The 15,534-nt window shown below is 35.5% G+C and overlaps 1 protein-coding gene across 1 annotated transcript; it reads right to left on the reverse strand.

Moving 5' to 3' along the window:
• Positions 1–1,029: 1,029 nt before the first annotated feature.
• Positions 1,030–13,474, reverse strand: LOC136031393 (cytochrome P450 2J6-like). Its single transcript, XM_065710932.1, has 3 exons — positions 13,325–13,474; positions 7,340–7,506; positions 1,030–3,390 (listed from the first exon to the last, which is right to left on the reverse strand). Exons 1-3 carry the CDS (start codon positions 13,401–13,403, stop codon positions 2,173–2,175), a joined length of 1,464 nt encoding a protein of 487 aa, XP_065567004.1. The 5' UTR covers positions 13,404–13,474; the 3' UTR covers positions 1,030–2,172.
• Positions 13,475–15,534: the final 2,060 nt, after the last annotated feature.

Below are 15,534 nucleotides of genomic sequence, written 5' to 3' on the forward strand. Positions count from 1 at the left end.
GAAATGGAAACATGCATTGGCTATATATTTGCACATTAGGGGGAAGAGGGGGGGGGGGGTAAAGTGAAGCGGTTTTAGGAATTATATAATTATTTCAGGATTTTTTTCAGTTGTTTCCAAAATTTTATAGTGTTTCCTATTTAACAGCCACAACAATTTCTATTAAAATAATAAATAATAATAATAAAAGAGAATGAAGTTAAAAGAATAAAAGAAAAACAGATTCGCTATGAAAGATAAGAACAATAGTGTGCTTTACATATTTTGAACTAGAAGTTGCAATGCACCCAACATTAACTCGCAAGAAATATTCATCCCAACATTCCGATGTTGATTTATTTATTTATTTTTTACTTTTGGCAATCAGAATATCGACGCTCTTGCTCAGAATAAGGATCTTAAATCCAAACGATCGTCTGATTTTTAAGCGAAATCAACTGCCATATCCGGTGCCGTAACGGAATCAAATTTTATGAGTTTAACAAAAAGTTTGTCATAATTTGGTCATTATTTATAAAATTTAGGCTTTAATTTTTGGGTCGGAGGTCAGTAAAACTAAATTAATATTGATCGTGCAAATCTGGCAGTGTTGGGGAAGACGCGACTGAGTCTTTTAATTTATAACCTATGTGTTCTTTTGCATATATTTGCTATCTTTATGACTGGAACCACTAGGTACTCATAAGGTACCACATATGGTTGACCAAAACAGCGAAATATACCGAAGAGTTAAAAGTACAAGCATAGATTTTTAAGGGCGAGCCTTGACATGGCTGTAAAGCATATATACCTTCCTATATTTGGCTCTTAAAAGCATTAAAAAAAACAAAACAATAAAAGCTAAGACTCCGACTTTACTATGAATTTTACTTTACTCAATTTTTATGAGAAGACTATTCTCCAATATTATTTCAAAACGTAAAATTCTATGATTCGCTGTTAATTGGCCAGAATAAAGAAAAAAGAATGTATTTTGCACAGGATCGAATGTTTAGAACTTAGGGCGCTTTGACAAAGTCGTAAAGCATATTTGGTTCTAAATAGTATTTATTCCAAAAAGACACCAAAACAAGAAAAGCTAAGATACTGACCATATAAGTTTAGTTACTATCTAGAAAGGTTGAAATGATCATTCTTTATATCCTTAAAATATAAACTTTTTGTTGACAGTTTTATGCTAGATTAAGAGGAAAAGGAATATGTTCTAACAGGATCGCTTCGGTTTATTCATAAAAACAATGTTGGTGGCGAAAATATAATCGTGGGCCTACTCTGTTTTGACTAAATAGAATAAAGTTGGTTTATGAGTTTTAAAACCTAGTTCCGGTTGTAAAGTATGAAATGTTACACTTCTGAGATAAATATCACAATTATTAAATTATTTATAAGCAAATGGACGATAAGCAATGCCAAGGCTTTATCCAAAGAGGCTCGGGGTACCCCCTCCCCCCGAAATGTTCGACTCCGAATGTTGTAAATTGTGTAAATTGAAAATTTTGAATGCGTTTTTTATAGTTTTTTTTAGCTAAAAACCCTTGAAAAAATACCTCCCCCCCCCGAACATAAATACTGGATATGGCCCCAAGCAGGGCAATGTAGATCAGAAGAATCAACTTGTTAATGAACGTACGTCTGCTAAATCCCATTTCAGGACATTTTTAAGAATAGTTTTTGGCAATTATCTCAGGATCCTGAAGATGTCTAATGCGACCTTTAGGCATGAGGGCGCCAATATGTTGATCTGAGCTACAAACTAAGGTTGGGATTGTATTTTAGTAGAATCGATATAATAGGGCCCAATACTATATTGTTTGTATTCCAATCTTGAACTTACCACTAACAATATTTTGAATTCTAGGTTGAAACCAAATTTTAAATTTCATCTTTTTTTCGATGATAAAAATTTGTTACTTGCGAAAACCTTAAAATTTACACATATAATTAATCAACTAAAAGCATTCTTCAATAAGGCCTCAATTCAAAGGAAAAAAGCATTTTGGGCTTTTTTACTAGAATTTTCAGTTATATTTATTTCATTTTCTGAGTTAGTATTTTTGTTATAGCTCTTTGAACTTGAATACATTTATCTATGAATCTTTAGAAAGAGTTAGTTTTTAGTAGTATTGTTATTTCCTTTCCCTGTAGCCAAAAGTTCCTGCTCCTTTAAAACACTTAATTTGGCCTTTTCTGATAAAGTGACTTTCTGACTCTTAGCCTTAGCATGTGTTGACCTGGGCCACGAACCAAAGCTGGGATGGTATCTAAATTAGGGGGATTTGATGGATCTGGTACACTAAACTCAAAAATTTGCATGAGAGAAGTTATAAATAGAAATAGTTGCATTCTTGCAAGGCTTTCTCCAAGACAGACTCTCTTTCCGGTCGAAAAGGGGATGCTGGAGTCCTTACGCTTTGAGTCTAAAAAATGCTCGGGGTAGAATTCATTCGGACGCTCCCATAATTTGGGATCTCTATGCACTCTGTTCAAGTTGGCTAATATTATAGTGTCTTTTGGGATATCATATCCTCTGAACGTGGTATTTTCCATTGCTCTGTGGGGCAAGGAAAAGGGGAGGAGTGTGATGAAGCGCATGGAATCTTGAATAGCAGCCTCAGTGAAAACAAGTTTCTGTCTGTCACCAATAGATGGCATGCCATCTGGGATGTGAGTATCTATCTCTTGGTGGATTTTCTTTTGAATATCAGGATATAGCGCCATTAGCAGAAAGAACCAAGTCATTGTAGTAGAAGTTGTTTCTGCACCAGCAACAAATAGATCCAGCAGAACCAGTTTTAGTTGTATAAGCCCTTCTTCCCCGTAAAAATGAGAATCTTCCCCTTGTTCAGCTGCATGTTTAAGAAAAGTATTAATAAAATCATGAGTATCATCATTGGTTTCTTTATGCTGAATGATCATTTTCAGAAAATCGTTTTTAACATTTTCATGAAATTCGATTCTATGATCTAAATCTCGTTGTAGTGGTGGCCAGAGAATACGGAGGGAAGGCAAGAAGTTGCGAGCATTTGCAAAACTTGATGACTGGACAAGTTGTGCAATAACCCTAGTTCTTTCTTTTATTAGAGGGTCATCAATATCATAACGCTTCCCGGCTGTTATCATCCAGAGTGCATTAACTACGGAAATACTGAATCGATTGTGCAGCAAGAGTTCTTCACCATCATTCTTTGTCAAACCCTCTATTAGCTGCGATATTTCATCTTTGACTATATTTTCTAATGAAGTTCTTCCTAGACCAAAGTCTCGGAGCGTGCGCAATGTAAACCGTCGCATTTCTCTCCAACCAGTGCCATCAGCAAAAAGTATCCCATGATTTCCTTCATTTCTTATTGTTTGAAAGTGGAATTGCGGACGTCCACTGAATACATCTTCCTGAAATTAGAATGGCAAATGCAACCTTTAATATTACATCATTTTCAGAATGCAAAGAGAGGACTGAATTTATGGGTTTTTTTTTATTTTTTTTAATATTGTGAAATATAATTATCCTGATCTAATGATTGAGGAAAAAGCAAGTCTGATAGAAAAAAATAACTAGTTTCTGAAGAAGAAATTTAATCGCATAAATTTAGAACCAGTGACAACCAGCTTCATTCCCCCTGACCCAAGACACGAAAATGATCTAATTCTATTACGGTGAGAATCCCATATAGTTTATATATACCCAGTGTTGTCATATAGATTTCTTTTTCCTAACTACAATGAATATTCTATTAAGTGTCGATGGCAGTAAGGCTATACAATTGTATATCCGAATACAACAAAATACTTCCCTTTATTTTACATTTTCAGTCTTTTCCTTCCGTCCGTCTCCTTCCCTTTGAGCCGTTTAAAAATAGTTTAAAATTTAAAATTGAATTACAGCCAAAGAATAGAGGAGAGGCGGAGGAGGTGGATATAATTAAACTGAAAGTGAACAAAAAAGTAAATTAGAGTTTCTCTGATAAGAATAAAGTTGGAATTTTGTTATTATTGGAACTAGTCGAGAACGGGAATCTTACACCACAATTACCTTTTTTTCTCACCTGGTATTCTTTGCTATTTGTTCTTTTGATTATGTTGTGTTGAACTTCAATTTTTGTCATCTGCTTTTAATTGATTTCTCTCTAGTGAGCATTACATGTTTACATCCGGTAAATGGTTGCTTTATTTTAAACGGTCTAGGATCCCCATGAGGACCAGTGTTGTTATAAAAAAAGAAAGAAAAAAAATACAGGAGCAACAACTGAGTTGTGGTAATTTGAAATCCTGTAAGCTGCACAATAGAGATTTTTGGGAAAACTTACAAATTTTGCTTCTTTTTTGACAAACTTTGGTTCTAAGAAAGAGTTTTTCATTATGAAAATGGTTATCAAAGTGTGTTTTCACTAATACTGTTTCGCATCGTCTGGTGGGACAATGTGAAATTAAAACTTCATTATTATTATATTTACCTGTAATTTTGTATAGAGCCCCATTATCTGGGGAAGGCACTATTGGGAATGAGGGATAGCACGGTAGCAATCGTGCTATCCCTCTATCACGGTAGCAACAATTATATTTGGAAAGAATGTTGATTGGGAATTGGATGGTGCTGTTCTTTCGTTATTGAAAGATTTTAACACCATCTTTGTTCTGAATGCCATTTTTGTAGCGTTTCACAATAGAATCTTCACCTCGCTTTAATTTTAGTGAAATGGTGACTGAAAACACTAATGGTAAATGTAAACACCAATGGTAAAATATAAACACTAATGGTAGGTAAAATACATTTGAAGGCTTATTGTCTCGTCTCTTTGTTTTAATAAATAAAATAAAAAATTCAAGTGAAAGTAAGTAACAACAATGAACTTAAAACGGACAAAAGTTATTCCGTATATCAGGGGGGGGGGAACTTCTTCCTCACCTCACTTTCTCTTAACGCTTAAGTTTGACTGTGTGTTCCCGTTCATTATGAACGGCTTCTGAAACACAAGGGCTTTTGGTTGAATGAAAATCATTTTTAAAGAAGTTTGATACTTCAGCGTAAGGATAGCCCCCCATTGTAAGTTTCAATATTGTTCCTTATTTTCAGCTGAAAAAAACCTGTTCATTGATTTACAACAGCTTTTCAAAGCATGCTGGAGAATCCACCTCCCTCGCTGAAAATTCCTCCGAAAAATTCCCTCAGACAATTCACCATGAAAAATTCTCTTTACTTCCGTTATTTAATTTAAGATCGTTAAAAAGATCGTTAACCTTAAAAGGTTATTTAATTTCTGATTGTTTTTTAAGTTGTGCGGGAAATTCCTCTCTCCCTCCATGGAAAATTTTTCCCGTAAACCCCCTCCCCCCATGAAAAGTAGCCCTCGAACAATTTAGGTATATTTCAGTATAACAAAAACTTTATGTAAACAGTGGAAAAATTGCATAACTTTAAGCACTTTCCCCCGTGTAAAACTTCCCCTGGAAAATTACTCCGGAAACTTTCCTCCCCTTGGGAAATTCCCACCTGTAGAAAATTCCCTTCGAAAATTGTTCGCATATTTCCGAATAAAAAATACTATGTGCAAGCAATGGGCAAATTGCATAGCTTACATCTGTTTCCCCAGAAGATGTGAGGGCCCTCAGAGCCATAGCTTTTGGACCTTTCAACTATGCTGGATCAAATAGCTATCTCAAAATTTTGATTATATATCATTGGTGAAAAAAGACTAGTTGTCCCCATATGTTTTCAGTCACTTTGAAAACCCACTAAATACTTTTTACTTTTCGTTCAAGTAAGCCCTCTCCCAAGAAATTTGACTTAAAATCCCAACAACAACAAAATCAAATACGTAGAATCTTCGTAGATAGGATTTGCATAGAATTGGGTGAACTTATAGAATCTTCGTAGATAGGATTTGCATAGAATTGGGTGCACATTTAGATATAACGCATAATTAACATAAGCACCAACATTTTACTACCTCCCCTAAAAAGCTAATGCATATGGGACATAGACGAAAGAAATTTCTGATAAAATAAAAAAATAAAAATTACAGAACTCTGCCACCGATACTACCAATGCCATAGCAATAAATCAGCAAATACATAACATTTCTTTGCCTTCGGGAACTATCTATCATCCCAAGCTCCCATGAAAATATATAGATAACTAAATCTATATTCTACAAAAGACAGTTGCTTAATAGTTTGCCGAAATAAATTGGATTCATTGATAGTCTTACCTTTATGTTTAAATCACTTCATGTTTGGGTATCTCTACATAAAGCAGAAAAACACGACCGTGAAGAACTCCCCTTCTATCGTGGGAATACATAGGCCATGTTTTTGTTGTTGTTTTTTTCAAAATGATTTTATCATAGAAAAAATCTACGTATTTGATTTTGTTGTTGTTGGGATTTTAACTCAAATTCCACGGAAGAAGATTTATTTGAACGGAAATTAAAAAAAAAAAAATTATTGGGTTTTCTAAGTGATTGAAAAGATTTAGGGGCAACTAGCATCCCTCCCACGCCATTTTTCACCAATGAAATCTTATCAAAATTTTGAGATAGCTATTCGATCCTAGAAAAAAAACTCTGAAAATAGATTAATTTGCACAGAGGAAAGCTTCCAATAAGAGTAAGAGGTCTCAAATTAAATTGAGTCAAAAATGAATTGGTTCGTCAAAGAGTAAAGCCCAGTTAAATACCCAGTATAGTTGTTAAATACCCAGCTTGTACTACAAAACCTAATTAATAAATTAATAATTTTCAAACGAAATGAAATAACAAAGTAATTGGACTTTATATGCGATTCAAATCTCATTGGCCTTATTGTATTATTAAACAGAATTAAATTATTGTATTATTAACAAAATGAACTAAACATAATATAGCTTTTCCTTTATAAAATGTAAAAACAAAAAAATTCAAAATGAAAGATAAACTATTTCCAGACTAGAACTATTTTTCCAGCGTGCATGATTCGAGTAGGATCTAAGTCTGTGAAGCCTGTGAAGTACAACTAACAATTTAACAGGTGCTCCATCCCGCCTGAGGCCTACACAGCAGCGCCCCCCTCCTCCATAAACGTCAAAGGTAGCTCTATGTTAGGTCAAATGTTCATGGTGGTTGTAACGCAATAGGCCACACAGCACAAAAATGGGTACTGTATTAATTTTGGTGTTAGTTTGATAATATATAACCGTGATCACAAACTTCTGTGTTTAGCAACAATTTTTATTTAAAGTCATTTCTAATAGTGTAAATGCATCGACAATAGGGAACACCCTATTCCAACAATGGTCCCTTATCATGTGGCTTTGCCATTATCCTTTATAGATAATGATGAGATTCAAAAAAAGAAGTCAACTCACCTTGAACGCTTCTCGTATTGCCTCCAGGGAATTAAGAACTATGACATCAAAAGCTCCAAGTTGGATGCTAAAAATATCCCCATATGCGTCTGCATATTCGTCAAATTTTGCTAGTAAATTTTTGGAAACGAACGGTAAACTGCCAAAAACTGGTATCCCAGTGGGTCCTAAAAGGGGAGAATCTTTACCAAACATGTAATTTTCCATTTTTGACAAGTAATAATATTAACCCGACTGGTTTTTTAGGAATGTGCAGACGAACTGGTTGAAGAAGTGTGGCTTCGCATTCTTTAAATTTTGTTACAGTTTTTTGAGACCAAAAACTTGCTTATAGTAAAGAGCCATTCGTCTTTAGGATCGATTATTTTTTTCCTAGGGCCACTTCAATTGGTAGGCATGGTCGTAAAAACTTTGGAGGGGACTCACTCCGTGGGAAATTGAAAGCTCTAGAGCCATTTATAAAAGTCAAAAGTGATTGATGGCAACCATCCCCCCTCCCACACCCTTTTAGTTGTCTTTCAATAAAACAACTAATCAAATATTTGAAATAGACATTTGTCCAAAACAGTCTAAACATCAAATAATCATGCTACCGGGGATTACATACCCCCCCCCCAGAGCCTCTGGAGCAGCAGTTGTAAGTCATACATTTGCCCATTGTTTACATATGAAGTTTGTTATTGGAAAAAGGGAGCTTGTTTGATCCAGGGTGTCAGATAAGACTTAGTGTCTTAAAGTGAAACGCAAAAAGTTGGAGATTCAAGTGGAACAGCCCTTGCTGGAGAAAAAGCTGTAGGTTATGTGAGTTGCCATTTTCTTACGTATATGGCTTTTTATTAGCAAAAGAGGGTATGCTTGATCCTGAGTCTCCAAAACGACTTAGGGTGTTAAAGTGAATTTTTCAGGAAATGTGGAGAGGGTGTCAAACAAAATAAAAAAAAAACTTCGAACATGTGGGTTGTAAAAAGTGCGTATCAGTAATATCTAAGGAAAGGCTGTAGGTATCCACTTGAAACTTTCAGGGGATATTGAAGAGAGTGATCAAAGGGCAGCCTACCCTCTTGCCATTTTGAGATCCCTCCTCTGCACTGTTAAAATTTAAAAGGTCATTTTGTTCAAAATAGTCCGAAGGTCTAACGACTATTCCTCCAGAGAAGACATATGACCCACAGCCCTTGGGGCAAAGATTGTAAGTTAGGTAAATTGTCGCTTGTTTACATACGGGATATATCATTGGGAAAAATGGGAGTTTTGTTCTTGGGTGTGTCTGACAATGGTACGGTTATTAAGCTGATACTTCGGGGAATATTTAGGGAGCAGGTTGAACTAAACCAAAAGACAATGTTTGTATCCAGATAATTAAAAAAGACGTATATGCAATACCTTAGGGGTGGCTAAGGGTATTAAGCAAGGCACCAGCAGAAAATCCGGGAGGGGGGGGGTGGCAAACGCCAAAATAGCAGTGGTGCCTGGATGACAGTTTCGGTGGCTTAGGGAAACAAGCTACGACTTTACCCCAAAGAGGACAAATTTGCAATCAATTTAAAATTTTGAGAAGCTAATTGATTTAAAAGTAACAAGAACTATATTAGGCTTCCAAGTTGCAAAAGAAGTAATGCCACACTGTGGCAGTACCGGATTCAACCAAGTTGATTCGCTTTATTTGTAATGAAATGAAATTAGGTTACGTTTTGTGATCTATAACTGCGTATCAGCTATAATGAAGAGGGTGAGTCAATGTTTAGGTGGGGTTAGGGTAGATTCCTAAAAAGTATATTTTAATTGACAAACTGCTTACTATGCCTGAGGCGCCAGGTAAATTTTGAAAGAGGTAGGGGGGAGTATGTTTCTCCACACAGCTAAAATGTTACATTACCATATCTAAGAGCAAATAGGTGGAAAAGGCGAGGCAGCTCATCATCATCCCCGCCAAAAAATTTCTTTGGGGTGGCAAATGCTGCTAAGAACACAGTTTTCAGCAATTTTAAATGGTAATATTTTTCTTTTTCTATCTATATGAAGTACTTCAATGTATTTAAACGAATGGATGAAAATCCTATTGTAGAGGTTGTGATGGCTTCAGATATATAGAACATGAAAAGTCTAACAGAATTTCCATCCATACAAACAATAATACTCCTTTTTATCCAACGGAAATTCTTTAGTAGTAATATTAACAAGGACTTTTCACCAAAATTACTATTCATGGCCAATTTTTTTAAGCACACTCAAATTTTATCCCAAATTGACATTGCAAATTTAAACGTAGGACGGTACTAATCGAGGTACAATTACTGATTTACTCATTTTAAAAGCAATTAATTAGGGATTTAAAGGACCTGTACCTCAAATTATATCTTGGTTAGGTCTGAGTATAATTTGGAAAACAACCAGAAATTAAATAAAAAAAGGTTTTCAACTGAAGGCAAGGAACAGATTTGGAACCTATTTGAACAGAATATTCTTTGTATGAAGGGCGCTGTCTGCTCCTTAGCTCCCTAAACTTTACTGTGAAGTTTGGCTTGTTTCCAAATTTTTAAGAAAATATACAATAGGGAAAAAAAATTTCAAAGCACTAGAAAACTTTTGTTTAATGAACGAAGTGTTGAGAAGGGGACAGTTCCCCTTATATACAGAGTTATCTATATTTATTTTAAGTTTTAAACTTGCTCCTTACTTTAGTCGAAAAACCTTTTCTGTTTGTTTAATTACATATCATGAAGCTGTAAAGTTTTATGAATACATTACTTTCGGTAGCGCAGAAAAAACTATCAGTGTTCCAATGATCTCTATTTGGATTTTTATGGAAAATCAAACAGTTCGTGCTAATGAACTGTAAGTAAGGAGCGACCCGGCTCAATAGTAACCGAAACTCTAAAAAACAGAATTTTGATACCAACAGATATATCAAAAGAATTGGCTTATTATGCTGATTTCAAATGTATAAGTTTCATTAAGTTTAGTCTTACCCATCAAAAGCTGCGAGCCTGAGAAAATCTGTCTGGTTTTCGAAAAGAGGGGGAAAGACCTCATAGAAATTACAGAATTTCAATTAAAAACACATCATCAGATTTAGCGTATCGAAGAACTCTACTGTAGATGTTTCAAGCTCGTATCTGCAAAAACGTAGGATTTTGTAATTTTTGCCAGAAGAAAGATCACGGATGCGTGTTTATTTGTTTTTTTTTCAGGGGTGATCGTATCGACCCAATGGGCCTAGAATGTCGGGAGACGGTTCCATTCTAGTTTTAGTGCCCTTTTTAAGTGAAAAAAAATTGGTGGGCAACTAGACCCCCTACCACGCCACTATTTTCCCAAAATCGTTCGGTCAAAATTTTGAGATAGTTTCTTTTTTTAGCATAGTTGAAAAGCCAAATAAAAACGTCTTTGGACGTAAAATGACCCCCTAAATTCCCTGGAAAAAGTTTTTTAAGTTATAAAATTTGTCCATTGTTTAATTTTTATTGGGAGTGTGCCTGTATTTTCCGGGTGGGAGGGGAGAACGAATTTTCTGCTGAGACAATTTTCCATAGAGAGGGAAGTTTACAGAGGGTGAACTTTTCAGGGGAAATTTTACACTGGGTGAATTTGCGAGAATTCCTGTATGAAATTTCTTTATAGTTCTTGCTTTCTCCTTACCGATTCAATTTTACGTGTTGAAATGTTAAGGGTAATTGCCCAGGGTAAATGTTCACCTGAATTGAACTGTCCAGAGAATATATCTACGGGGAGGGCGACTTTTCGTGGAGCCACGTATCCTGGCGTTATTTAAAAACGATCAGATATTAAGCAATAAAATGAGTTTTTTCAACTGAAAGTAAGGAGCACACTAAAACTTAAAACGAACAGAAATTATTAAGTATATGAGGGAGTTGCTCCCTCCTCAACACCTTGCTCTTGTCGCTAAAGTTTAGATTGTGTCTGAATTCTTTAAAAACGACTACTGAAACACAAGGGTCGTTTAATTAGAACAATAAGTTTTTTTGTGTTTTTTTAAGTACCGAAAAACACAAATATTTTTGGGGAGTGTGTGAATATTCCGCTGGGGGATCTTCGACAACGATAGTTTTACGTGGAGAGGGAAGTTTTTTGAGTGGTGGGGGTGAACTTTCCAAGACAAATTTTACACCGGGGGAATTTGCCAGAATTGCCATACGAAATTCTTTTTATTTGTCCTACTTTCTGTGTGCCGATTCAATTTTAAACGTGGAGATGTTATGGGAATTGTCCAGGATAAAGATTTTACTGGGTTAGGATTATCTATAGTATCTTTCCGTAGGGGGGATTCTCCACGGGATAAATTATCCAGAAGACATTATTCTACTTGGGGGGCATTTGTGGGAAGAATTTTTCCACTAATTCCACCAACAAAGGGCGAATTCCATTACTTACAGACCTTTCCCCAGGGGCTGTGGGAGATCCTGCTTTCCCTATAGGCATAGTTACTCGGCTTTTCCTCTATATTGAACAAAAGGGCTATCTCGAAATTTTGGTCGAACGATTTAAAGGAAAAAAGGGTGTACAAGGGGGGCTAGTCTCTCTGCAATATTTTTGATCACTTTGAAAGGCCACTATAAATTTCAATATCCGTTCGACTGAGCCCTCTCCCGATATTTTTAAACTATTGGTTCAATGCGATTATTGGGGAAAACAAACAAACACACGAAAAATAAAATAAAAAAAATACAAACAAATAAACACGCATCCGCAATTTTTCTTCCGGCAATAGGTCGGTAATTTTTCTTCTTATAATAGGGTTATCGGTATGATGATATGATTTTCATTAAGATCCCTTGACTTTTGGGGGGTGAATCCCCCTTTTTTGAAAAGTAGGTAATTTTATTCAGGCTGTATATATAAACATATAGAGATGTTAGCAAGTCAAATTTTCCACCAAAATATATAAGCGTCAATTTTAAACGGTTAATTTGTATTGTTTGGAAACCATACCATTGGGACAAATCGGATCATGCTACGAGGAGATTTAAATTTTTAGAGCTCTTACCGTTTTGGATACAATTGCTATCTTCATATATTTATTCGCGACAACTTGGGCTGCAGGGGCACACACAGGAACTGATTGCCCTCCAATCAGATTAAGCCCATAAAAAACCCCACATCATTTATTCTACTTCCGTCTTTTCATGATTATCTAGTCTCATTTATGGTAATGAGGACAAAATGATAGCGACAAGCATTATTGCTTACCGTTTGATGTATTAACGAATAAGTAAATAAATGCTGTTAAAAGTAAAAAAAAGCGAAAGAATGGATGAGCGACAGCTCCCTCCCTACTAAGTCTTCGACAGTACTTAGATTCTGAAAGTAATTGATATTTTTTTTTAATTTTCATGATTATAATAAAATTTCCTAAAAATAAAAAAAAAATGAAAAGACAAGTCAGAATGAAGAAAATAAAAAATTATATTACAAAATAAAAGATATTTTATTATGGACTCTTTCAAAAAAAACAAATTACGAAAAAAATTGCATAGCTTACATCCGTTTCCCCAGAAGATGTGGGGACCCTCAGAGCCATAGCTTTTGGACCTTTCAATTATGGTGGATCAAATAGCTATCTCAAAATTTTGATTATATATCATTGGTGAAAAAAGACTAGTTGCCCCCCAATGTTTTCAGTCCCTTAGAAAACCCACTAAATACTTTTTACTTTCCGTTCAAGTAAGCCCTCTCCCGAGAAATTTGACTTAAAATGAAATTTGACTCTTTCATGGAAAAACAAATTACGAAAAAAAATTGCCCCGTCCAGGATTTTGAAAAACAGATATTGCCTCCTCCTGTACTTTTGTGACTTGCCACCACTGATGACGCGTCGGAACACTATTCTACAAAAACTAAGGTTCAAACATAACTTTGTCTAATTTTGATGGATCTTCGTCATTAAGTCAAATCTTTCTGTGGAAATAGTGCCGCAGTTAGATTAAGCTCAGGTTGTAAAAGAAAATAACAATAAAAATAGCTTACCAGGGGGATAATTAAACCTCTTTCTTTTCAAAAATATGAAAATAGCAAGAGCAAAAAACGCAGTCCAAATTAGGAACATGTTTCAAACTGCTACACTTGACGACAAAGGTAAACCCAAATAGAAATTTACGCCTTGGGATGGCTTTATTGTGACTCGTTTACATCTAGACGCCAAATCTTACCGGTTAATTGTCTTATTTTGTTATGCCTTGTCAGGATCCTGATTCTCCACAAAGGAATCAATTCAATTATAGGAATCAGTCACAGAGACATGTAAGGACAATTCTGCAGGTGGAATGGATTCAAGGGGTTGCCTATTTTCACGAATGATGGATACCAGGAGGCACATTGCAGAGCTGTAAGGCTTTGACTGCTGGCATGATATATAGCGTGGCGTAGCAAGGTTTTTGAGAACATGATGTGGCGTGGGGGAAGTAGAACTATGTATCGGAACGGAGTAATCCAAAATATCAAACGGGGTGGTAGAAGCTATGGGAAGAAAATTAAGTGTGGCACTAAATATAGCTATCGTGGTGAATGAAAGTGGAAAGAGAGCCACTGTTAAGGAAGACTTGTTTCCTTGCTAGAAAAAATCCGTGTTATTTAAGTCCTGTTTTGGTGAAATATAATCTTATGGACAGCCTGTGGGGTGGGATAGACATCCTCCATATGGTGCCCCTGTGTCTGCCAACCTCAATCCACATGTTGATTTTAGAGGTTTCACAGCCTCGGTTTACAGTTCCTTGGGGTAGGCCTACATGATCGCGCGTCCCAAGACCAATTTTTGCTAATATTAACTTTTAAAAAATGAGTATCTCCGATTCATTAAAGAGCAAAGTTGAAACTGAAAACGAACAAAATTACCGCTTTATAGTTTATGCGCTATATTTTTGGAAGATAGCCGTTTCAAATAAACTGGCTCGCATAATTTCGCTATTAGCACTTAATTCAAAACACAAAAACTACACTACATAACAAGATTAGAAGCAGAAACAGTTCTCAATAATCTTTTAACGGCCATGAAATCAATAGATTTTAGGACACTATTTTAACTAAAAATAAACTCAAGAAAGCTTAGCTTTAGGCAAAGCGCTAATTTTCCAGAATTCTACATAAATAGGGAAATAGGTACTTGTTAAACATCCGGAACTTATTCAAGAAGTGAAGAAAAGAGTAGTATCCCCATAGGCACTTTAAATATCCACATACTGGGTATGCCAGAAATCGCTAATCCCTCAAAATGCTGATATTATTGATTGTGTACACCTGTATCCTACGTGATAATATAGTAGGTGTTTTTCTTCAAAAAATATCTTTTTCAAGAAGTTTTCCCCTTGTGGCCTTCTTCAAGACGCCAGACCCTATCAAGCAGTTCTGGGCCCTAGCAACTAATAAGTATTATTGATTATTGATCTGTTAAACACACCTGGTTGTTACATAATAGTTAATTGCTTACCTATGCAAAGGCATAGCAACCAGTTCCAGCCGGGCTTAAGCAACCAATTCCAACCAGGCCCTAGCAGCCAACAGGTACTATTGTCTATTGACCTATTAGACGCACCTGGTTGTCCTATTGTTATTAATGGTGTGACGCGAGCTGGACAAGCACAGGTTAAGTTAGGTTTAGAAGTCAGTGATGTATTACGTAGGCATGATTGCGCAAATGATTTCACTCGCCAACTATCGATCCCATATTTAAAACTAAATGAAAATGATTCACCTTATCGTTTCTTTGGAAGGTATTTCTGATAATGCTGTTTTATTCCCCTATTTTTCTTTAGTTTTTTCCCAAACTCCATTTAAAACGCGGGAGAGGCTACTTCGGCTTGAAACAGTGAGTTCTGCTTCTACTATCAAAAATAAGGGAATACAGAAATAAACACAGGAAAACTGAATATGAAAAAATGGATGAAATACGGAAAAAACTTAGGAATGAAAGATAAGTACACAAAAAAACACGGAATATAGAAAAAAAAGCAGGAAAACAGATAGGCACATGAAAAGCGCGAGGAATTCAGAAAAAAATCGGAAAACCTACAAGTATATGAAAAATAAAAGGAATATTGGGAACAGATATAGTGATAGCTCAAGATGACCATTTAGTTCGTAATCTTTATTTCATTACGAACGCATGACTTAATTCGAATTTTCTGCGGGAATATCCCAGTGAAATAAACGATGAAACCATTGGATGAGATAACAAGAACTGA

This window comes from Artemia franciscana, chromosome 9 (genome assembly GCF_032884065.1).
Source record: "Artemia franciscana chromosome 9, ASM3288406v1, whole genome shotgun sequence".
Taxonomy (NCBI): domain Eukaryota; kingdom Metazoa; phylum Arthropoda; class Branchiopoda; order Anostraca; family Artemiidae; genus Artemia; species Artemia franciscana.